Source organism: Ahaetulla prasina, chromosome 1 (assembly GCF_028640845.1).
Source record: "Ahaetulla prasina isolate Xishuangbanna chromosome 1, ASM2864084v1, whole genome shotgun sequence".
NCBI classification, from domain to species: domain Eukaryota; kingdom Metazoa; phylum Chordata; class Lepidosauria; order Squamata; family Colubridae; genus Ahaetulla; species Ahaetulla prasina.
In genome coordinates, this window is record NC_080539.1 from 83,678,182 (window position 1) to 83,704,335 (window position 26,154).

Below are 26,154 nucleotides of genomic sequence, written 5' to 3' on the forward strand. Positions count from 1 at the left end.
TTCTATTCTATTCTATTCTATTCTATTCTATTCTATTCTATTCTAAACTTGGGAGTGGAATATTACAACTGTAGCATATGACTTGGATGTATGTATGCATGGAGTGTTATAAGTACAATCTTCAAAATGCCTGTGATCCTTTCACTTTCAAAAAGGGATAGCAGAAAGGCAAACAGATCATAGGTACATCCAACACATGTCTCTGTAGCAGAAAGTCAGGATATAAAGTAAATTAGTAATAGTAATTAGTATTAGCTCATGTGCTATGTGCAATGGGAATGATTAGACCTACTAAAGCCACGTACCTATGTTCTCCTGCTTTAAAAAAAATTAAAAATTCCAATTTTTCTCTTCACGTGATTTGTTCTAAGGAATAACTTTTTAGTTATTTTTAAATTTTGGAATGATGAAAGGAGTGACATTCTGATAAAGGGTGTGATTGATGTTCCGTCTAGTTCAGGGGTCGGCAACCTTAAACACTCAAAGAGTCACAAAGGTCCCAACAAGAAGCCCCCATTCAATTCTGGAGCCAACCAGAAGTCTGATTCCCCCATCATAGTCTCCTCCTAGCGCGGTGTCCTTTTTTCTCTACTGACCAGGTCTCGCCCCCCCCCCCAATCGTGTGTTCTCCTAGCGCAGCAATCTTTTTCCTCTACCTGTCCTAACCTAAAGCCCTATCAATTGTGGAGCGACCAGCAACAGGGAGCCGCAGAAGAGGGATGAAAGAGCCACATGCGGCTCCAGAGCTGCGGGTTGCTGACCCCTGGTCTAATTTTATCACTCTAATGATAAGGTCTTTTGATTTCCTATAAGACCAAACATAATAATATAGTGGCTATTGTCCTGGAAACCCATTCAAATCCTCATTTAAGGAACTTGGATGGAATACAAAATAACATTTAGATAGGTCACACTCTTTTAACTGAAGCTATGTCTCATGTTGCTGTGAGGCTTCAATGCCGTTCTGAGCTTCTTTGGGGAAAAAGGTAGACTATAACTGATTGAATCAATAAGCAGACTAATGCTTCCAAAGATGAATGCAACTTTCAAAAAAAATATTTAATATACCAGTGCCAAGTATATTAATGTATATTTAGTACAATACTTCAGTGGAATGGAAAAATGTTTTCAGCCTCTGAATAGAAGTTAGCCTAGTACTGAATGAAACACTGATGTTAAGAGTCACAGATATTATAGAGAACATGCAAGCAATCTTACATCAGCTGTCTTAATAAGCAGCACAAGTACCTTTCATTAGTTTAGCAAATGGTTCAGGACAGGTGGATGGAATGGGCAAAGTAAGCTTATTGACAGCAACGCCGTAAGCCACAGCAAGACCATCAATGCCACGGTAAGGAACCTCTCCCGTAAGCAGTTCCCACAGCAATACGCCATAACTATAAATAAATTTTCAAACAGTTAATTGTGTTTGTGTAATGCTAAGACATGATTTACTTAAGGTAGGGAAGGACAGCAGTCTGCCTAGAAAGTATTTTAGTAGGGGGAGAAAATAACTTTCAGAGAGAGGGCATCTGGGACTGTTGGGATATGTTGGACTTCACATAAACCCCAAATTCCATGCTGCTGTTTAAAGAAAGTTAAAATCCTATATAACTTTCAAGCATCAAGCTGAGGAAGGATGCACTATAACCGTGATGGTGAACCTATGGCACGCATACCACAGTGGCACGCATAGCCATATCAGTGGGCATGTGAGCTCAGCTTCAGTCAGTATGTGCACGCCGCCAGCTGATTTTCGGGCCTTTTGGGCCCACTAGAAGTAGGGAAACAGGCTGTTTTCTGCCTCTGGATGGCCTGGAGGAGGCGGGGAAGGCCTATTTTTCTCTCTCACCTGGCTCCAGAGCCTCTCTATGAGTCTGGGGAGGACAAAAATGGCCTTTCCCACCCACCCCCAGGCCCTCCGGAGGCCAGAAACTGTTGTTTGCCAACTTCCGGTTGGACAGGAAGTGACTTTTTTGCTGTCCCCAGACTACAGAGCATCTCTAGGATGCTCTGGCAGCTAGGAATAGCAAAAAGTCACTTCTTGTCCAACCAGAAGTTGGCAAACGGGCAGTTTCTGGACTCCGTAGGGCCTGGGTGTGTGTGGGAAAGGCCGTTTTCGCCTCCCCAGACTCATAGAGAGGCTCTGGAGCCAGGTGAGAGAGAAAAACGGGCCTACTGGGCCATCGCATGCCAGGAGCAGTGAGGGGGGGGGGTCGCACAGGGGCAGGGCGTATAAAATTACGGGTGTGGACACATGCATGCATGACCCCCCCCCCGCCCCCTGGCACGTGATGGCAAAAAGATTAGCCATCACTGCACTATAACAATGCCATTGCAATGGGCTGCATCCTCCCCAAAATAAATTTAATACTATACGCATTTGCAGCAAAATGAAACATATTAAACCTCCAGGATATTTGAATCCAGAAAAGTTTTCTTATGTAGACAATTAAATTATTCTTCCCCCAAGATTTTCCGCCAGAATAATATACACCAACATTTGTATTTCACTGTTGTTCTGTAAAACTTTACTTGAAGTGGATTGAAAATTAGTTATTCTTCAGTTGCAAAAGGGAACAAATTATCACTTTTTTTACATGAGGCTTGATGATCTTAGATGGTGTTAGAAGGGGCATTTTGTGAAGCTGGTTTCCAAAATGTTAAGCTTGAGGGAAGTTGGTTGATTTTCTTCACAATACTGTATTTGAGCCAATTGACTCATAAGGATTGAAAATGAAATGACTTCAGAGTTGAGATGACAGAGCCTAGTAAATGTCATTAGCATTAGGATCAATTTGAAGCAGTGTACAGAAAGACTAGCGATGAATGTAACATGCAGCAAATGGCAAACATTTCTGCCTTGTTTTATCTGCCTTGTTTTATCTGTATCTAAATGGGAGGCCTCAGCATATCACCATGTAACCATTACTCCCCTTCCTTAAAAAAGAAATCAGTGTTTCCTTTGTTGATTTAGCAAAAAGTTTCAGGGATTATGGGAGATGTACACAGGCTTCATCTCCATTTAAGTGCCAGTACAGTATACTATCCATTCAGTGTGGGGGAAGGGCATATCAGACAGATCAGAACAGCACAACCAGATTCTCCTTTATGGGCCTTACTAAGCAGAAATCAAGTTCCATCTTTTTATACCTACTTTGCATAATTACTTAAGAAAATGCAAGATTAAAAAAAAGGCAGAAAAAGCAAATATTCAAGAATCAAAAGTAATGTCAAGGTGTTAGCAAAGCCTCAAAAGGAATTCACTCTCAAAGGGCATGATGATAACAGAAGGTAACTGGGGCCTGCAGTTAAATTTTTAGGGGGAAAAAATGATAGATTATCTTCCTGCATTGTAACTATTCTGAAATGGAGCCAATGGCAACCACTCCTTTCTGTATGCAACTCAGCCTAGAGTGCTAAGAACATTTTGATTCACCTTCAAAAAGAATTAAATGAAATTGTTCCTAAGCAAGTGGATGCATAAAAACTTTAAGAAATTTCCTACGGTGGAATTTAAAAAACAAGATCTAAGTTTAGTAGGCAACAAGTTAAGAATAAACATGTGCGTGCAATGTTTTTTCTCTTTTTAAAGATCAAAGAAAGCTGAAGATAAAAATAACAAAAAAAACTTCTGCATTTTCTTGCTACAGGGAAAATAATAATCAAGGGTGTACAGTAGAAGCAAGAGGAGCAAAAAAGCACAAAGGGAATCCGGAGTTTTTAATTATCAGCTTTCACTTTCTTCTGTTTTAAGAAAAAAAAAATCCTGACCCATGAGGCTTTGTAGACGAGCTTGAAGCTGTATAGACTCTGTCTACAAAATAATCTCTGTGTTCTGGGTAGACTTGATGTCTCTCGTGGCTGTTTTTAGATGTTATACTAAATCATGGCTTAGAATTACAAGCATGTACATGCAAACGTTGGGTTTAGGTGCTTCTCCTCCTGGCTGGATACGAGCATAGCTGAGGGGAGTTCAGAAGGTTTTGCTTTTATTTCAGATTAGTCAGAGTGTTATGAATTTTAAAAGCTTTAAACGTTAGTGGGAGCAAATTTAGTTTTGTGACGTGGAATGCATACTTTGCAAGGCCACAGAATAGGATTTGCTTGCTTTTGGATTAGCTGGATGAGCAGCTAGGGGGTCAGTGAGGAAACTACTGCTTGGAGCCACCACAGGGTTTGTGCATTCCTGGTTGACTCCTTGCTGATGTTTGTGCTCTACCCACCAATTCACATATGTGTAGGATAAGAGCAGGTGTTCTTTGCAAAGCTGGCTGGGGAATTCTGGGAGTTGAAGTCCGCCAGGCTTTAAGTTGCCAAGGTTGGAGACCCCTGCCTTAGAAGGCCTCTTTGCAATTGCATTACAAGAATATATAAACCCTATGTTTCTTTTGCTTTTTATTTTTTAAACATGGGTTTGACTGTCTCCGATCAAGCTTATAAAACTTGAAAATCGGAAGTAATATATCCAAACTAGGGAGCCAAGGCAGAATAACTGCTCAAACCAAAGAACTTGACAAAGTGGCTTACTCTCCATGATTAAATTTGGTAGCATTGTCTCTTGGCATAAAATGTTACTTTTTTTATGTTAAATTCATATCAGCTTGTCACTAGTTATTACGTTTTTGAGAATTATTTCAACACACCTTTATTAATAGAATATCAGATTTATTACAGTGCACATCCATTTAATTAAACAGCACATTAGATCACTTTTAGAATACTGTCGGCCTGACAAAAAGCCCTTTGAAGAAGATCTGTCCTTCCAGATACGCCTTCTCACCTTCCAGCAAAAAGATTGGAAGGAGGCAAAGGACTCTGCACCTTATGCTAAGCTATGGTTTATTTAAGCACATTGTGTAGAACAGGGGTCTCCAACCTTGGCAACTTTAAGCCTGATGGACTTCAACTCTCAGAATTCCCCAGCCAGCTTTGCTGGCTGGGGGATTCAGGGAGTTGAAGTCCACCAGGCTTAAAGTTGCCAAGGTTGGAGACCCCTGGTGTAGAAAACAGTGAATCAATCCACATTAATCAATCCACATCCTTAGTGTGATGTGCAAACTCACTACAGATAGCCCTCGAGTTACGACCACAATTGATCCCAAAATTTACTTTGCTAAGCGAAACATTTGTTAAATGGGTTTGCCCCATTATACGACTTTTCTTGCCACATTTGTTAATTGAATCACTGCAGTTCTTAAGTTAGTTAAGCGAATCTGGATTCCCCATTGACTTTGCTTGTCAGAAGGTCACAAAAGAGGATCACATGACCCCAGGACACTGCAATGGTCATAAATATGAACTACCGTAATTGCCAAGCATATGAATTTTGATTATGTGACCATGGGGATGCTGCAACGGTTGTAAGTGTGAAAAATGGTCATAAGATTTTTTTCCAGTGCCGTTGTAACTTTAAGCAGTCACTAAATGAACTGATATAAGTCGAGGACTATCTGTACTGTCTCCAAAAGTCCTATGGCTAAGAACCACGTGTACTATTCTCCACACGCAACCCTTATAGAGTAAAAGAAACTTACTAAACTCTCCAATGTATTGCTAAATACATGGGAGAGTTTTGTGAATTATTGTACTCACAAAATTCCCTTTTCCTATCACGGAACCCATAGAGTAATGTCTAAAATTACACATCTAGAATTATGTAGGCTTCAATGAGTTTCAGAACCTGTTTATTATTATGAACTGCTTTGAAATCCTTTACAGTTTAAAAGCACTATGCAATTACTGTTTAAATCTAAAAATTAAGCATCTTATATTTAAAAAAACAATCATCCTTGTCAATAAAAATAAGAACCTATTAAGGTTATTTTGCGGGCATACTAGGAGAAAACCATTGAACGTATGGTTGACTCAAATTTTATTTAGTTATATAGAAGTCATTTAAACACTTTACCTCCAAAGGTCACTTCCTTTAGAAAACATTGATGATTTGATGACTTCAGGAGCCATCCATGCATAGGTGCCTGCAGTACTCATTTTGGTTGTTCTGTGCCACTCTCTTGCCAAGCCAAAATCTGTGATTTTCAGAGTTTTGTTGTGAATATCATCATTTTCTATCTTCTCAAGCAACAGTACTGTAAAAGACATAAATGTTTTCATTGTCAGGTGTACTAACAAAGACTATGTAAGCATGATCTATCTCTGCTTCATTGAAAACTCAGTATATAAGTTTGATTTAAAATGTATTTATTTATCACCACACTGACATTATTTTCAGATTCTTCCTTCAGCTACTATGCCATGTCTAATGCTATAAGCCTGATTATAGAGCCATGTAAGCACAGTGGCATTGTTCAGTCAGAAGTTAGAGAAAGAATATATGAGTTGACTTATATTGTTTTTTTCCCTGGTGATTTGAGATGGAGATCCCTGAAACGTATTCACAAAACAGGGGAAACCAGGTTTATAGAATGAGGGACCCTACATGCAAAGGGAACAAAATGTCAAAAGTTGACATATTATTCCGGACTAATTCATATGCATTTTGCATTTAGTTTATATATCTTTGCTAATGGCAGCAACTGTGTTCAAGAACACTTGATAGATATAGGTCAAAGTCTGGTTTACAGATAGTAAATTGAGATTAAGGTGTTTTCTTCTGGGAAATCTATACTGCAACACGCTATTAACCAGTAACTAGTTAAAAGTAGCTATGGCCGTGAAATGGATTCAAGCAAAAGGCTAATGCCCTCTCATCTTTCTAACTGTGAGACATGTTTAATATTTTACTATTTCTGAAAAAGTGATACATATTATCAATCTGTTCTGAAGCACAAATCAAATACCAAAGGAAGTTTAACGAAACTCAGTGCCCAAGTTGGCAATAATTAGTCGCAAGAGCATGTCGTAAAACTAATGATTTGAACATGATGGCCTTTGTACTTTAATGAAGGAGGTTTTGTTCTAAATTCCACACATGCAAAGTGGAATTCCACAAATTCCATGTCAGTCAGGCAGTCTAACCGAAACCAAACACAATCTGATTTGGAAAGGTGATAATTGGCAGCCAGCCAGTCTTCTACTTTCTTTCTTTTTTTTCTTTTTCTCCCTAAGGGAGGAGAGCCAAAAAGAGCAGGGGTGCAGAACCATTTATCTACCACAAGCAGAATGGAGAATTAAAACCACTACAGACATGCTACGTTTCCCCCACCACCTTACCTTCGTTTGTCATACTGGGTGGTGGAGTGCTTGACATAAACAAACTGAACAGGCGACATGGCCTTCTGAGTGAATAAATTCTTGTGGTCTGTTGCTTAGCAACCTGTATGAGGCCATCCCTCTTGCACTTCTACAGATATTTGCTTCCCATTAGCTTCATATCAAAACAAGTGACCTTTACAACTTGGACCTATTCTGTGCACTCAACCATACATAGCTGAAATTCAGTATATATACAGAAACACACAAACATACACAGAATCTCAAAGTTACTTTAGCCATAAATCATGAAATAAAAACAAATGGACAAGCAATTCCACGATCCCACGCATGTGCACTTAGGGTGACTGGGTGAACCCAGTTTGTTTGCAAAATATTCATTCCAATTTGAAGACACAAAAGCATGGTGAAATCAATTTTTTTTACTACCGGTTCTGTGGGCGTGGCTTGGTGGGCGTGGCTTGCTATGGCAGGGGAAGGATACTGCAAAATCTCCATTCCCACCCCACTCCAGAAGGATACTGCAATATCCCCATTCCCTCCCCACTCCTGGGGGAAGGATAGTGCAAAATCTCCATTCCCACCCCACTCTGGGGCCAGGCAGAGGTGGTATTTGCCGGTTCTCCGAACTACTCAAAATTTCTGCTACCGGTTCTCCGAACCGCTCTCCAGAACCTGTCAGAACCTGCTCGATTTCACCTCTGCATAAAAGTTCTTTTTCAGAACTAAAATTAGGGTTGAATTCAGTTGGTCAGTTCATGGAAAAAAGCAAGTGTTCATTTCCTCTGCAGTCTCCAGGCATCTTAACATGAGTTCTAAGGAGTCTCAAAATATGGGGCAGATTTGATTAAGTAGGGTGAAAGGAGGAGGGAGGTATCATTTCAAAAAATGCTGCAGTTTGCTTGATCAGAATTCAATCTTACATCAAGCTTAAATACCTTTTAGATATTTAAATTTTTAAAATCAGCATAAAAATATATTTAGGCTGTACCTGTCTAAGCTCCATTGAACTCAATGAGTTTAAAATCTATTTAACATCTGAGTATATGACAAGTTACATTGCACCTTTCTAAATATTACCAGTTCTATCAGTTTTACATCTTGCCATAATTGGTTAATCCAAAGAGGAGAAGACTACAGATGACTGACGGAATATATTGTTCCTAGAGTTCTATTTCAGGCAAATGACTTGTTATCCAATAATGCAATGGCTGATAATCGCCACCCCCAGTACTAAAATAAAAATGCAGCATGCAAAGTACAAAATACAAATTGATATGCTCACTGTGGAAGTAGATATCTTTAACCTGATTATATGCATTGAAACTGGCCTTGGGGAGGTAGCTTGTTGGGAGACAGAGGAGGAAAAAGATAATACTATATCACTGATAAGGTTAGTATGCTTCCTTCTCAATTATCAAGAATTTCAATTCTTTTTTCCCTTTATTCTATTGTTGTCCATTCAGCCAACTAAATTCCACTGCTCTTGGCACAAAGAGTAGACACATTAATCTATTACATAAAAATTAACAGTATGTCCTCTGGCACTTTTTTTTAAAATCACATTTTCTGTGGTTTTGGATTAGACTCTATGTGTTTAATTTTATATTCGTACTCCACCCAACCCTGTTACAACTCAGCAACAAATTTAAAAGTCTCTATGTGCTATAATTGCTCTTTCTAAATATTAATTAAATGGAATTCAATTTGGCCTCTTAAAAAGACAAGAGGCTTTTAACACTTAGAATTTGAGCCATTCCCTTCCTGTCCGCTTTGAAATATGAAAGGGCATAAAATGGCTTCAGAAAATTATCAATCTCTTTTTCAAGAAGAGGTGTTGTCAGCAGCTTTAAAATAGGCTGCGGTATATCTCCACTTTCAGAGGCCCTATCTGCACCCAGCAGTCCTTAATAACTATAATTCTGTCTCTAACTTTTCTTTTCAGGAGAAAGGTTATGGAGATTGTGGTCATTGACAGCCATGGAGAAGTCTGGAGATAGGAGGCTACCTGAACCTGTTTCAGTCAAAGTTCAGGTTTGTTGTTTTATGAATAAAAGTGGCAAATGCTTCCTGTACTCTCTGTGGCTTTCAGCACCATCAACCATGGTAATCCCCTCTGGACCAGCTAAGAGAAGTCTTGTATTACAATTATTCCACTCTTTCCTTAGCTGGCATTGCCACTTGATATAGGGGGAGGAGAGATTGGCGAGACAGCTACTTCTTTGGGGGAGATGGGAAGAGGATTTGGTATTTTTTCTGCTGCTTTTTAATCTCAACATGAAGCTCCTGTTTCAGATTATCCACTGGTTCAGGGTGTGACATCATTGGGTTTTTTTCCTTTATTCCTTATTGGCCCATTTTTCATCATTCATCCATGCATAATCTTATATCTATAAGCAAAATGTTCTTCACTCACAAGGAACATCCGATCTTCAATCCACTATATAAATAGAGCCAAACATCTGTCTTCCCAATGCTACAAGACTGATCTCTTAACAACAATATGCTGATGATACCCAACTATACATCACCATTCTGGGTCAGATAGGAGATGCTGTTATTGTCCTGTCCCAATACCTGGGTACCTGGGAGATACCTGGGAGACTGTCTGGATGGAACAAAATAAGCTAAAACTGAATCTGAGCAACAGTTCCTGTTCACTGTATGTTTGGGCGGCAGCAAACGGGTAGTGGCACATTCGCTGCCACGGCATGTTCGCTGCTGCCCGTTCTAGAACAGCTGATCAGCGCCACACCAACCACCCTTCCCCCCCCCTGTATAGGACATACAGACATTTCCATTCACTTTTTGGGAGGGGAAAAGTGTGTCTTACACTCCAAAAAATATGATATGTTGGATTGAGAGAATGACTGACCCAAAGTCACACACAGTAATTAAGAGTTAGAACACAGGCCTCTCCAGAGCCAATCTATTTCATAATCACTCCACCATACTGGCTCTCATTTGCACACAACCTTTGATTATTAGTAATTCTGCTAATTCTGGTCCTTATCAATTGATAAGTGCAGACATTTCTGTTCTCCACTGTATAAATACACACCCACTAAACTAGAAAACCAAGACATAAATTTATTAGCATAACTTTCTTCCAACTTTCTCTCACACTTAATTTATTGATTAACTGTAATTATAATTCATCCCGATTCCAATGGATTTGGGGGATGTGCATGAATAAAAACAAAGCTGTACAATCAAAAAAATTCAAACATTGGATAACTAGACATGATTGGCCCTGTCAATAAAACCATCAAAATCCATGTATTTTTGGGGACGGGAACCCAACAAACCCCCCTCAAATTTATTTATTTATTTATTAATTAATTAAACTTTTATACCGCCCTTCTCCCGAAGGACTCAGGGCGGTGTACAGCCAAGATAAAAAGCAATAAGTATACAAAGTTAAAAATCAATGACAGTACTGATGGGCAAATTCATTTATGACATATTCCTATAAATAGATTTAATCATAATGAGCAGTACTTGGGCTTGGAAGATTACTGGCAACAATAGAAAAGTTTTAAGATTACTGTTCATCATCAAAAAGAGCTAAACTACTAATCACAATTATCTTACTTCAACTAGATGTCTATTATTACCTATGTACAAATACCAAAATATTTGGTATTTAGTACCAAAACTTTTCCTGGTTCTGCTAAGTAGGATTTTCCTACTTCTGCTGATGGATAACATTGGATTCCATTTCTTCCATATCATAAAGGTAACTACATACAGTAACTGAGGAGGAAGCATAGAAGATACACAGTTCACAAAAGAGAAGTAAGGTAGAGAGTGCTTGAATACTGTATGCCATTTAAAATATTGTAAGTATTAGAAATATTTTTAAAATAATAAGTACATGAGTAGTGTCTCTTCAGAAGGGACTATATAGAAAACACGTTTGGTATTATCCTTCCTTCTATTTTGTTCCTAGTCAGGTTCACATCTAGACTTAACAAAAATTGTCAGTAATTTCTACCCAAATATTTACTCTAGCTATGGCTTACACTTAAGACTATTCCTCACCATGTTTACCACCATTTAAAATCTACAACTGTCAAATAAAGCTAATCCTATTTTAAAAGCACGTGCCAATTAAAGATAGGGTGTGTTTAACCACCACTCACATCACAGTTTAATAACTCTTCTAGAACATGCCTAGTCATATTTTTAGAAATTTACCTAATCTTTATTAAGGTTTATCATGGAACATCAGGTAGATGTGAGTTAGAAATACTCAAAGCAAGTTGTTAAAATTAAAAAATACCTTCATTTGGTTGGATTCATGACATAAAACAATGGATTTTGGTAAATCAAAGTCTTTTACTATTAAGCCATAGAAAGAAAAGCTTCTATGTTGTCTCTCTGTATTTTAAGTAATCCCTTGCTCAGAATAGAAGGTATATGAGCTACCCTCTTTGCAGAAAAAGCAGCCAAACTTAGTAATTTAGCATACTTCTTAGGAAAGTATGAGATACAACTAACTCATGTCCCACTGGTCAAGATCAGCTGACATACTTTAAGGGTGGCACTCCTATTTTGTGCCTTTGATTAAAGCAAAGCTTGATGACTGTGTTACAAGTTGACTCCCTGAAAAGTTAGGTTATTAACAATAGCCTTATACAGAATGTTTCCAAGTTGTTTCATTTCTTGAATAACAAGTTACAGAACCCAAGCCATGGCTGCTGCAATGTTTTGGAGGAAGCAAAGAGAAGGCTGGCTTATCAGGCTTGAGTTAAAAGCACACCTGCAAAAACAAACATTTCATTAGCAGAGAAAAGAACAAAAGCAAAGCTGTTCTGCCAATATTGGCACGTCTGCCACTGATTGAATGGAAGCTCCCAAATTAGCTAAGGAAAGAGCCCCTTACCTATACACTTTGGAGCTGTGTTATCAGAATATGTGTTTGATTTCCCAGCAAACTCTTAGTGGCTTATAAAGACAGAAAAAATAATTCTAAAAGGAAGTTATATATATTAACATTTATTTTGCAAGATATTTATGTTTGGAACGTAAAAACCTTATTGCAGAAAAAAATCAGTTACAGAACTAACTTACTTTCTTTCTTTCTTTCTTTCTTTCTTTCTTTCTTTCTTTCTTTCTTTCTTTCTTTCTTTCTTTCTTTCTTTCTTTCTTTCTTTCTTTCTTTCTTTCTTTCTTCCTGTCCTCCTTCCTAAAATTTATTGCTCCCCCTATCTTACCATAGGCCGCCCATCTTACCATCTTATTGGGCGGCTTACAATAACAAAAATGTCTATACATGTACAATTAAAACATAATTAAAATCAAACTTTAAAACCTAAGCACATGTGGAGAGAACAGGGGCAGAGTCGGGGGAGGTGGGATCTGTTGTTAATCAACCACCTCCACTGTGCTGTTCCCCCAGTGGGGCCCAAGGCCAACTGTGGAGTCAGATCTTTAGACCCTTACAAATGTGGGGTTCGGGGCCAAATGTGGGGCCATTGGGAGGCAAGGTGTTCCAGAGGGCAGGAACAACAGCGGAGACCCACCTCCTAGACCCCGCCAGCCAGAATAATCGGGCAGATGTGATCTGCAGCATGCCTCCTCTGCCAGGACCAATGGGCCGGTCCAATTCCAGTGGAATGAGATGGTCCCTCAAGTAACCTGGTCCCATGCCATAAAGGGCTTTAAAGGTGATCACCAACACCTTGAATTACACCTGGAAGCAGACCAGCACCAAATGCAGTTTGCGGAATGGTGGTATTACAGGGGCCATTCTTGGGCCCCCCAAAATTGCCTGTGCTACTGCACTTTGCTCCAGCTGTATCTTCTACATGCTCTTCACGGATAGTTTATTATCTTAAAATAAATTCAACAATAAACTTCTTTTCCTTTACTGGGCAGCTTAGAGAATGTTTAGAATAAGATAGCTATTCAGAAAGTGTAAAATGATAAGACAAGTATAATACATGCTTGTCCCACCACTGACCCATTTTAGATTAATGAATCTGTTAATATTGTTTGGGGAAAATGTTATTTAAAGACATCAGCATAGTGTTGAATTATATACCAGGGACTGGGAATTTATCAGTGCATGAAAACTTTGATTTATCAAGCAAGGAATACAGGAAAACACAAACAGCCTATTATGCTGCAGTCTTGTACTGAAGTCACGGCTTATGAATTGCTGCTTATCAATGTAATAGAAAAACTGATCCACATGACTCCATGTTTCGTCTTATTTATTTATTAATTTATTGATTAAATTTATACACTGCCCATTTCACTCTGAAAAGTGACTCTGAGAAGCTTTGGTGTTATTATTTTCTGCAATTTAAGTCAATGTTAACTATTGACAAATTGTCTGGACTAGTCCCTACAGTTTTCTTGGCAACATTTTAGAAATGGTTTGCCCTTGCCTACATTTTAGGGTTGAGAGACAGTGACTGGCCCAAGGTCACCTTGCTGGCCTTGTGCCTAAAGTGGGACTAGAACTCACAATCTCCCAGTTTCTAACCTGGTATCTTAACAATTACACCGAATTGTTCACTTATTACTCCATGTGCTCTATGTTTAATGTTGTGTTTAAAAACAGAGTTCTTTCCTGTACATCTGATAACATATTTATTTTCTTTGATTTCTGTTTCTCTTACTGTTTGTTTCAGTTTCTTGTATACAGTCATATCTTGGTACTCGACTACTTTGAAACTCATCGAATTTAGTACTCGACACATTTTGATAAGAAAATTTTGCCTTGGTACTCGTCATTTGTTTGGTACTCAATATGCAAGCTAGAACTGGTCAGTGTCAGTTTCTTTGTGATTCTCTACCCTTTCTAGCCAAAACAAATGGTCAGATGTTAGTCACGTGGTCTCTGTTGCGTGTACACATCCCCTCGTGGTCTTCTTAGCTTTTGTGGTCATTTTGTGTATTTTTGCACTTTTTTCCTCATCAGTACAGATAAAGTGAAGTTTTAATTTTATTTACTGAAATTTTCCGTATATAAGATGATACTTTTTCTTTAAAATATTTACCAAAAAATGGAGGGGCGTCTTATACATGGGGGCCAGAGAGGAGAACCAACAGTGTCCTATACATGTGGGGCATCTTATAGATGGAAAAATATGGTAATCTAAGTATTTATTAAGTTTTAGGTTTATTTCTCATGTAAAGTAATGATATACAATCCTATCTTTTTACACATTGCCTTAAAATGTGCATTGCTTTTTGTTTGGGAATGCATTAAATTTATTTATATTATTCCTTATGGAACAAATTTATTTGGTCATCGCACCTCCTGGAACCAATTAATGACGAGTACTGAGGTATTGGGACATGGTGGCTCAGTGGCTAAGATGCTGAGCTTGTCAATTGAAAGATCGGCAGTTCAGCGTTTCAAATCCCCAGTGCCGCATAACGGGGTGAGCTCCTGTGACTTGTCCCAGCTTCTGCCAACCTAGCAGTTTGAAAGCACGTAAAAAAATGCAAATAGAAAAATAGGGACCACCTTTGTTGGGAAGGTAACAGCATTCCATGCACCTCTGGCATTTAATCATGCCGGCTACATGATCATGGAGACATCTTTGGACAGTGCTGGCTCTTCGGCTTTGAAATGGAGATGAGCACTACCCCATAGAGCCAGAAATGATTAGCACATGTGTGCGAGGGGAAACTTTACCTTACCGAGGTATACTGTATTTTCTTTCTTTTACATTTTTGTATCTTAAAGTCAGTGAAAAGTCAAATATGCAAGATGTCAGTGGAAAAACTCAAATAAAAGAGTCTTAAGTTTTACTTAGGGAAATCTGGAATAATAGATGTAGTCAGTCCTATTCTGCACATCAGGCACAGAGTCCATACATCACCAGGACCTTAATGCTTATCCTTAAAAATACGAAGTCAAAAAAATGTTAAGTTTTGGACTTGTGCATGAGGTGTGAGGGTCTGGAGAGGGCCAAGTGCAGAAGGTGAAATGAAAAGTGAGCACGTTCATTCAGTTCTCTGGAAATGTATCTAGAACATCCATCATGAGTTTTAGAAGAAACAAACCTGTCATTGCTGCAAACTATAAAAGAGATCTTACCCAACAATAGTTTAATAAAGTTCCCGTTACTGTACAACAAGCCTGTGCATAAAATAGCAAACAGCGCTAAAGAAACACAAAGCCTGGTTGCTTGAATAAAGCAGAATCATGAAAATTGCTCCTTCTTTGGAGATACTGAAGATGGCGTGCCTGTACTTGTAGCACCTTCAGGTTACTAAATATTCTAGCCATGCTGTTTTAAAGAAATACACGTTCCCTTACGCGTAACATTTGGACGAGCTTCTCTTAACCTTTTGAATAAAAAAGTTTGGTTGATATGTTACTGAATTTTCATTTTAATATAGTCAAAATGCAACAAGTAAATAGACTTTACAGTTTCCCTTTTGTTGGTGCATCTGATAATGAGATGTAAAAAAAAGAGTAAAATTTATTATTTACTTTTATACGGAAGTCCTCGACTTACAATCACAATGGAGTTTTCCATTGCTAAGCAAGACAGTTGTTAAGTGAGTTTTGTCCCATTTTATGATCATTTTTGCCACAATTGTTAGGCAAATAGCTGCAGTCATTAAGCGAATCACGCTGTTTTTAAGTGAATTTGGCCTTTCCCCTTTGACTTTGCCTGCTGGGAAGGTTACAAATGGTGATCACATGACCCAGGGACATTGCAACGGTCATAAATGCACGCCAGTTGCCATGCGATTTTGATCATGTCTCCGTTGGGATGGTGCAACGGTCATAAGTGTGAAAATCAGTCAAACATCATTTTTTTTCAGTGCCTTTGTAGCTTCAGATAGTCACTAAACGAATGGTTGTAAGTCAAGGGATACCCGTATCTAACTAAGGTCCAGAGGATAAGCATCTTTATTGCCACAGCAGTACCTCTTCTGCAATATTCAGAGACTTTTTTCTTTCTTTATAGTAATTCATTTTAAATTGAAGCTTTATTTATTTGTTTTGCTTATGTGCTGCTTTAAAGCCGACAATAAGTGGCATGCATTCCAATTTAGTAACCATTACTTGGAAAAGCAGGGGAACTGGTATTTCATGTCCATACAAAATGGAAGAACACCATGTTCTTCTGTATAAACCACCCAATATTTAAAATTCCAAAGGCTGACTTCACTGAAATTGCCAATTTAATTTTTATTTCTTAATAACCTTTTTTTACTATGTGTATCCCACCCTCTATTGCTTTGCATCAACCAGGCTGGCTTATACTTGACAATTGAGAAGACATGGACCTTCCATGTATATGCTGTTGGTTTAGTTTGGGTTGTTCGTTAAGCGAAGGCTAACCAGAACAGACAAGTTATATTCACACAGTTTAAAATCCTATTTGGTGGTTGTGGTGATGATTGTCCTAGCACATCATGACAAAAATGTTTTCTGACATCCATGATTAATTGAATTGGAGCTGGTTCACCTCCTAATGATTTAACAACTACATATTTGTTTTGTTACTAAATAAAATGACTTGCCACTACAATTGTGTTTAATGAACTCTGATGTGAAAAAAGAAATAAGAATTACAACGTTGGCATGTATTGTCTAAAAACTAAACCTGTATCTCTGAGATGTGATTACTATGTACTAAGATTGCTTAGAAAACATGTGTATTCTTTTTATGAAAAGAATAATTTAAAGAAATATTTCTGGCAATAATTTAAATCGTTAAATCTGAGGCTTCTTGACAATGTTTCGAAATGAGAAATTAGCAAAATATCAATATAGCTCATTTCTCTTGAAAGGTATCTCAGTTCATGTGAAACTGAGAACATAAACCTGAACTAGAAGTCTTTTATCAAGCTTTCCCCTAATCTGGTGTTCTCTGAAGGCATCAGACTGAGACGGATGCTTTGTTCATCATTAACTCTTATTAGTTAACCAACTATACAAAGTATACAAGTAACTTCAGTCTTAGCCAGCAATGGCCTAGCACTGATAACAACATTTAAGAATTTGACAGCTTTCTCCCTAATTTTTAAATTAAAGCCATTGGTGGGATTCAACCAGTTTGCACCAATTCAGGAGAATCGGTTAACTTTCTAAGCAGTTCGGAAAACAGTTGTTGCAAGAAATTTTATTTTGTTTTTTTCCACTTTACAGGGCTAATCCTGTAAGTAAGGCAGGAAAGAAACAATAAAGATTACTTTATTGCCCTGCTTACAGAAACTGCCTCTCTGGTTAACCCTTATTACATTGTAACAGCTAAGGCAAAGCGCCCATCAACATGAGTAAAGTTGAGTTGGCCGTACCCATACAGTCACATGACCACAACGCCATGCCTACCCAGCTGGTCATTAGGTCAGAGAACCGGTTATTAAATTATTTGAATCCCACCACTGAGTAAAGCCCACTACGACATAATAAGCAGATGATCATTGCGATAATTTTTATCCAGTTCTGGCAGAGACTGAAATAGTCTTTCTTCTTTATAAAAAGTGCAGTAGAATAGTATAATATTATAAATTCATAATATATATGAATAGTGTTTGCGTTAACTGGACAGCATTAAAATATTCTCCCAGTGGTGCCACAGAAATTTTTTTTGCCAACAAAGAACAGAGAATTAAAAAAAACCTAACTGAGAAACAGGTATGAACAAGATAAAAGACTAGCTTCACTAATGTTGCCTAATATATTCTGTGAATTTTGAGTTTGGTTCTTGCATACTCTGATCTCTATCCAATTGCAAAAATTCCTCTCCCCTCCCCACTTAATCTGACAGATCTTAAAACAATCTAGAACAGCTATGGATTGAATTTTCTGCAAAGCAAGAGAGAGAACAAATAATCATATATGTAAACAAACCTCTAGAAGATAGGAAATCAGTATAAAAACAGTCCTCCATCATAATATTCTTTGCTTTGTTTCTCTGCTAATTCATTATAATTATTTGAACTCCCTCCCCTCAGGTTTTTCCTGCTGCTAATATTTTAAAATCTCTGTCAGTAGTAGGCCAAAGGAATCTGGCGAACCCTGTCAGTAACAAAATTCCAAAAGGATTATTTGTCACACATCTTCTCTCTTGTACACCAGCAAATATCTTTATGTACAAGAAAAACAAGAATAATGTGATGTTCTAAAAAGCTGCCAATTTTGTGCACAGAGTAGAAAAAATATTGTATTTGTGTCTTTAATTTATAATTAATCTACAATATAAAATGTTCACCAAATCTCAGCATTGGTATTTGATTTGAAAATAAAAACAAAATACTGAATATTCTGTTTTAGGCCGTTGTAGACTTTTGCTGGTTACAAAGATTTTATGCACATAGGTCCTTAAACTGAAACTTGCTCCTATCAAATAATAGAATTCTGTAATTTATGACTGTAAACAGGATAATCTCTTGTAACACGTCATGACTCAACCCAGTACAAACCACATCTCCGCTTAACAGAAACACATACATTTTCTTTTAAAAGTTGATTAAAAAACAAAAGCTAATTACTAAAATAATATTTATTTATTTATTCTATTTATATCCCACCTTTTCTTCAGGAGCTGAAGATGCTGTACCGCACTGTTTCTCAGTCTTAGCAACTTTTAAGATGTGTTGATTTCAACTTCCAGAATTCTCCAGCCAACAACACATATTCAGGTTGCTGAGTTTGAGAAGCATTGATTTACATGACATTCAAATATTCTTCCCCACAACAACAGTCCTGCAATGTAAATTGGACTCAAAAAGAGCGGCCAAACTAAAGCCACACAATATGTTCCAGGGCTGTGGGGTAGGATTTGAACCGTTACCACCTCCCACACTTGCTATAGTGGCAGGCTACCACGAAACTTAGCAGCCTTTATACACCTAACTTTGAATAATGTCAGAACAAAGGGAAGTATAATGGGGACATAGCAGAGGGGGAAATGCTTTGAGATCCTTGTTGTGTCCCATTTATGAGCAACTGAGGATACAGCCCACAATCCTTTTTTCCAGTTATTTAAATAGTCATTTAGAATTTAGAAGGGATACCCATAAGGAACTCCTAGAACTATGGAGAATGGTTGTGGAAGTGAACTCAATGTTACTGTGAATATTTGATTCTGTTAATGTAGTCTAAATCAATAAAACCTAGTTTTGGTCTTCTTGCATAGTTAGTTTCCTGATCTGGACCAGCTTAAACCTCTGATGACAACCTTGCACAAATGGAGAAGCATCTGCATTACTCTACACACCAATTTAAGTACCACAGAGGTTGCAGGATTGATTTCATTATAAAACTTTTCAGAGTAAAGTTTCAGACAAATGGTAGGCTTTGACTGAACTTTTAGCAGATTGTGAGGGCTATAGTATGTTTCACTGAATAGATTTCACCTCTCCTGATGGTCTCTTTTAGGATTCCCATAATTGTATTACATTTAGACATATTTCACTCATGGACTATATGGCAGCGGGGGGGGGGGGAGGTAGTCATGCTGAAGATACATATAGTATGTATTTGTTAGATTTATATTCTGCCTTTTTTCCAGGAGTTCAAGGTGGTATATACTCTATTTCCTCCTATTCAGCAATATCCTTAGGAAACCACAATTGTGTCCAATTGACAAGTGACATCATCATGCACATGCTGCAGCTTACATACTTGTGTCAGATGCCAGGTTTCAAGTTGCCTGCAGAGGTCTGACAAAGGTATGTAAGCCATGTCATACACAGGATGACACAGTTGCACATGCTTTGCCAATTGCCACCCCTCTCTTGTTCCTATTTTTTTTTCTCCAGCAAACTATGGACTGGGTTTGACTGAGAGAGAACTACTGGGTTTGACTGAGAGAGAGCTACTGGAGAGAGCCAAGTCATAGGGGAGCTTCCACTGCTAAGAGTAACCTTCAATCCATGGCCAAAACCTTAACCACTATCCTGTACTGGTCTTTTAAAGTCTACTTTGAAGGGATTTCCTAACTTTCTATTTCTGGGAGGATCATCTGTTTTGCAATGGATGTGCCTAATCGAACCAAAAGAAATACATTTGGCTATTATTAGTTACACGCAGATATTTGATTCTGAAGGAAAAGGAGTTTTGGAGCAGATATAGGGGTTTGGCACTGTTGTGGTCCACCAGCAGCCTGTGGAGCTGGCAGTGGAGTCGGACAGTGAGGAGGCTGGGGAGGACAATGGGCCAGTCCTGGAGTCAGGGGAAGGCCCGAAGGTTCTGCATCAGAGGCAGAGATGGCGCCAGGGCCATCTGGGAGCAATGCGCAGACTCCGGAGCCTCCAGAGGTAGACAGCAGAGAGGCAGAGGAACAGGAGGAGTCTGTTTCTAGTGCACACGTGCGAAGAGCTGACAGAAGGCAAGAGCAGCTAAAGCAAAAAGGACAACTTGGGAATAAGGCCAGGAGATGATTGGCCCCTCCCTTAAGCCTTAAAAGAGCAGCAACAGCTCTTGGGTTCTTTGTAGAAAAGCAACATTGCTACAATTGTTTCTTGTCTTCTATTTCTGAATTTCATGGGGTTCTTGCCAAGAAAAGCCTTTGGCAAAGTGCCAAAAAAGACAAATGTTTGTGATAAGGCCGAAGGACGTTTTCTGAAAGATTTGTTTTGGGCTTAATTTGGACTAAACTGAGAATGAAGTAATTCTCAGCTGTTCTAATAAAATATGTTTGTTTAGGACTGATTGTGTCTGGTAATAACTACTTGGGCCTAGGTCACAACAGGTACATTGGTTGTTGTCTTCTTCAAAAACCTGTGGATTTTTCCCGAGCAAACACAGTAGCTGTGCATTCATAGGAAAATGCACATTAGGGAGTTAGGGGTGCTGGTTGTGCTCAGATTAGTCTGAACAAACAAGATGATACCTCCCGCCTACCAGCCATTTGGAAACCCGCCCTTATTGACAAACGAGTCCCTAGCACGAGGAATGACACCAGACCCACACTCACGAGGTCCACACAGGATGTCACCACCACACATCCACCCAGAAAGCAGACCCAAACCCACACTGATCAGGAAGCATGACCAAGGACCAGAAGCCAGAACGCAGCTGCAACATTAGCCATTTCAAACCCCTCCAATCCATACATGCAGCAGACTGACACCCACTATGAAGATGTAGCACGACCACGACCACGAAGCCAAACAGCAGCAGTGCAGCTCACCAGCTCAAATCCCCCTGCAATTCAGACTAATCTGAGCACAACCAAGCCCCCACCCAAACAGGACACCCCCCCAGCCAATCAGAGCACACACAAAAAAACCCCATCCAATCAGAGCACAGCCAAGCTCCCACCCAATCAGTTCAAACCCCCACTAGCAGTTAAAAAGGAAGAAACAGCTGCAATCACACATTGCTCCCAGAAGCATGAAGCTGAAGCCTGAAGATGATGAATGAGACTTCGTCGAAACGTCGCCAAGACACTTCCAATTTTACGCGGGAGAAAACCCGAATAACCAAACTATAACTATATATATGAACTATAAATTGCCCAAAATCACTTAGTAAGATGGGTTGTGCCTGGATCAGAGCTATGCCATTCACTCACAGTTATGATTGCTTTAATGCTGACAATTGCAAGATCCTTGTCCATTTTATGGCTGGGCGGGTAGTAGAACCTAGATGACCTTGTCTAATGATGGAAACTAAATAAATTCATGCTTATAGTCACTCAGAAATTCTATGGCTCCTGGCTAGGGAAGGTAGTTGGAAAAACAAAGGAGCCAATGGCACATGACTTCCAACATGCCAACAAGAATAACTACAAGGACACGTTCACTAGACATTGAGCTTGACTGAAGAGTATCTTTTATTTTTAATCCAAATTACAGATTAGGAATAAAACAGCAGAGATAACATAGTTTCAATTACTCATTGCAAAGGAAGTGCTTATTTGTTTTGTTTCTTTCCTATATCCTATTATTGCCTTCATTTCTGCACTTTGCATTCATTTATGTAAGAAATGCAGCTATGAGGTAGGTGCTACAGTTTCACAAATGTTTCTTCTGTTCCTTGTGAAAAAAAGAATCTCATGAGTTGAACTTTACCTATGGAACTGGTACACATACAATAGTGTTTATTAAAACCTAGGAATGTATATAATACGCAAACAAAAAATGGCAATATATAATTTTAGGGGTATTTTGGGATCATGGATATAAACATTATTATATGTTCTACAGAAATTTGTGTTGGACAAGGGTGTGGCTTTAAAATGAAAATAATTCATTTAAAGTTCAAGGAGTTCCATTACAGAAACTGAAGGACAATCAGTGTTAAAAAACTTACTTTCTATAGCATCACAAACTAAGAAATACTTTCAGCCACTCTCCTTCATTGCCGAGGAGGTAGACTTTCAAACTGTTTCATCACTGAAACAAAAATGATTCCAAGCAATATCTGTTGGAGAATATACTAAAATAAACTTCCTTTATGTATTATTTTCTGATGTCAAGAAATGGGAAATTCTTCATCAAGAATGCCCTAAGAGTTGCTAACATATTGCATCAAATCAGTAATTCTAATTATCACCCTATCAATTTTATTTTAAATTTCCTATGCTTAAAATTTGGATTAAATGCCTTAAGTGAATACTGGTGAGAAGAATGAAAAGATTGCATAGCAAACTATCATTGCTTTCTTCTAAAAAGATGAAATAAAAATACCAATTTGCTGAGTTAGACAGCATTACTTTATCCAGCTAATAATTACAACTGAAGCAACACATTTAAAATTACATAATAGCATTACAGTCTGGTTGTATTTATGACTACTCAAAATTATATGCTCTTGGGACTGGGAAACCTTAATTTCAGTTTTAATAACTTATAAAAAAAGCCAAGATTTCACAGAAGAGACTTCTTCAGGTCTTTCTGTTGCATATGAGTCATGAGAAGACTTCCATTTTTCCAAGAAACCAAACACAAATAAATATTGAAATGCTTAAGTATAACTATTGTTACCAAAGAGGAGAAAAGACTTGATTCAGTTTGGTGGAATGAACTTGTACATATCTGATAACTGAAAAAATCAATTCTTAAAAAGTATAAAATGATAAGCATCTTAAATAGCACTTTTGCAATGCAAAGTTTATATATAACAGTACTTTTCACGGTACTGTTCTTTGCTATAATATAGAAACATGTGCATAAACTGTCCTTTTTCAAAATACTTACTGTTACTTGACTTGAGGTCTCTGTGAAGGATGGGGACGATGGCTTCTTCATGTAAGTAAAGCATCCCTCGAGCAATTTGTACTGCCCAGTTGACTAATATATGAGGAGGAATGCGACGGCCCCAGTGGCTCCCACTAGCGGTGGGGAAAGTACCTGACAAAGCTCTATTGAGGGGTCCTCCCCTGGCAAATTCCATAACTAGACAGAGGTTGGGCTCCTGCAAACTTACACCATGAAGTTCAATGATATTTGGATGTTTCAACATGGAAAAGAACTTTGCTTCCTGCCTCACATTCTCTGCCGTGGCCATGATGTCCTCATCTGGATCTTGCCGGGCTGCTTTCACTGCAACTTCTTGGCCTTTCCATATTGCTCTATAAACTTTACCAAAGCCTCCAACTCCAATAATCTCTTGCAGTTCCAGATGCTGGAAGTCAATCTCTGCTAGAGGACCCATATGATCTTCGTGATCTACAGGGTGCCCATCACCGGTGGTCAGGTTTTGGGTTTGATGTCCAGTCTTCTCCAACAACCCTAACTGGGGATGTTGGTAACAGCCTGGCTGATAAGTTACATAGTTTGCTGGGAAGATGCCAAGACGATGATGGATTTTACCTGCCCACCACCCATCATCTCCAGACACCGCTGCGTCTTTAGACAAAACTTCCACCATTTCCCCTCGACGCAAACTCAGCTCATCTTCTCCAGTGGCTTCATAGTCATACAACACGGTCCACAGTGGGCAAGAGTTGCTACTGGTCCCCAAGCTCCCTTCAGCTGTTCCCTCAGAGCTCAGCAAAGCCATGGTCAAGGTACAGGTACTAACCACATCAGCTTCCACCTCAGCATTTGAGAACAATTAATGAAATTGTCCCAAAGGTGCTTTTTCAAGTTGCAACTGCAGGTTCTGGTTTTTCTTTGAAGACGTTTTGCTTCTCATCCAAGAAGCTTCTTCAGCTCTTAATTAACGTTGTTGCTATGGAAGCCAACTCTTCCCTGTTTTAGGCAGGCATAAAAGTGCTAGGAAAGGAGTGAAACAATGCAAAAAGAAAAGGGATACCTGGTTGGACAAGGGAGGGGGATTGGAGCACCAGATGAGTGAGGAGTAGAAATCACAGTATTTGGATCAGACATTTGGAGTGCAGGCTTAAAGGTAAGAAGCTTCTGAGTTAGGAAAGTGATGAGAGAGAGGTAGGACAACATAAGGTGACAATGCGGGAAAGAGTGAAGGAGTCAGAGAAAGAAAGCACAGCCCAGATGTATATTAGAGCACAGGGAAAGGACTGGTGGCAAAGCAGGAAGTGAAAAGCGTTCGGGATAAATGGGATCGAGGCAAAGAAAGTTTGTGTGGAGTGATTTATACGGAGCCAGGAAGGGGGGGGGGCGGAATCCAGGGGCCACACGGCCCGAGAGAACAAGAAAATCAAGCAAAAGAAATTAAAGCGGAGATAAAATGGGGGAAAATGAAATGAGGAAGTTGGGCGGGGGAGAAAAGCAGGAGGAAATCGCGAAGAAGCGGCGATTGCAAAGGGGTGCCGTGCAGTCCGAGGGGGGCCAGGTGAGAGAGAAGGGAGCCACGCCAGGAACGAGAAGAGGAGACGGGCGATGGGAGAAGCCGCAGGTAAAGCGCTCGCGGAAATCGAGAGGGTGAGGAAAACGGAGACCGCGGGAGATCCGAAGGCGGCCTCAGCAGCTAAAGCCAACGTTGCCGCCGCCGCCGCCACGGCCGATCGAGCGCTTCTCCCGGGTCTTCTCAGCAAATTCTTCTGCCGCCGAGAGCAGCTCCCGAACAAACTTACTGGCCGGTCCGGATTGGACGGCCAGGAGCACGTGACGTCGAGGCCAGGCTCCCGGTGCGGGTCAAAGAGTGAAGTCGTGCAGGTGCGTGTCTGGCTGTGGTCGTGGGGGGGGGGGCGAGGGGAGTTGTCACGGGTGGCGCCAGTGCCAAGCACCAAACTCCCCCCGAGGGCGCCCTCGGGAAAGGAAGGGGTCGTCGGCAGCTGCAGAGTTGCGGCAAGGCGGAAGGGGCGGTGGCAACGCTGTTGCAACTTGTTGCGCGCTCTTAAGCCGCGCGCGCTCTTCTCCGAGGGAAGGCCGGGGTTCCAATGAATGGGACGGCGGGGCTTTGCTTGTGGGAAAGCCGTGGGAATAGATTGGCTTCTTTTAAGCCTTGAACCCAATGCCAGGTTTTGTTTGTTATATCAGCTGCTAGGCGCTCTTTCAGCCACGGTTATTTGTTCTGTAATTCGTATTAAACTTATCAAATCTTATCAATTTATTTACTAAATGTGCACTATTAGAACTGCAGAAAAAATAATTGCTACCAACTTGCCTTCCATTGAGGACCTGTATACTGCACGAATCAAGAAGAGGGCCGTGAAAATATTTGCAGATCCCTCGCATCCTGGACATAAACTGTTTCAACTCCTACCCTCAAAACGACGCTATAGAGCACTGCACACCAGAACAACTAGACACAAGAACAGTTTTTTCCCGAAGGCCATCACTCTGCTAAACAAATAATCCCCTCAACACTGTCAGACTATTTACTGAATCTGCACTACTATTAATCGTTTCATAGTTCCCATCACCAATCTCTTTCCACTTATGACTGTATGACTATAACTTGTTGCTGGCAATCCTTATGATTTATATTGATATATTGATCATCAATTGTGTTGTAAATGTTGTACCTTGATGAACGTATCTTTTCTTTTATGTACACTGAGAGCATATGCACCAAGACAAATTCCTTGTGTGTCCAATCACACTTGGCCAATAAAATTCTATTCTATTCTATTCTATTATTAATTTTCTCATCGTTCCCATCACCCATCTCCTTCC

At 39.4% G+C, this 26,154-nt stretch overlaps 2 protein-coding genes across 2 annotated transcripts in view; one reads left to right on the plus strand and one right to left on the minus strand.

Annotated features, from left to right (window-relative positions):
• The window catches only part of MAP3K21 (mitogen-activated protein kinase kinase kinase 21), a 44,348-nt gene extending 19,596 nt beyond the window's left edge, over positions 1-24,752 (minus strand). The window contains exons 1-3 of the mRNA XM_058166294.1: positions 23,311-24,752; positions 5,912-6,092; positions 1,249-1,397 (exon numbers count right to left, since the gene is read on the minus strand). Of these exons, the coding sequence (XP_058022277.1) occupies positions 1,249-1,397; positions 5,912-6,092; positions 23,311-24,115 (1,135 nt within the window). The 5' untranslated portion in view covers positions 24,116-24,752. The remainder of the gene's footprint in view (positions 1-1,248; positions 1,398-5,911; positions 6,093-23,310) is intronic.
• Positions 24,753-24,795: 43 nt separating this feature from the next.
• Positions 24,796-26,154, plus strand: part of PCNX2 (pecanex 2) — a 123,195-nt gene continuing 121,836 nt past the window's right edge. Inside the window, exon 1 of the mRNA XM_058166267.1 lies at positions 24,796-25,191. Within this exon, the coding sequence (XP_058022250.1) occupies positions 24,916-25,191 (276 nt within the window). The 5' untranslated portion in view covers positions 24,796-24,915. The remainder of the gene's footprint in view (positions 25,192-26,154) is intronic.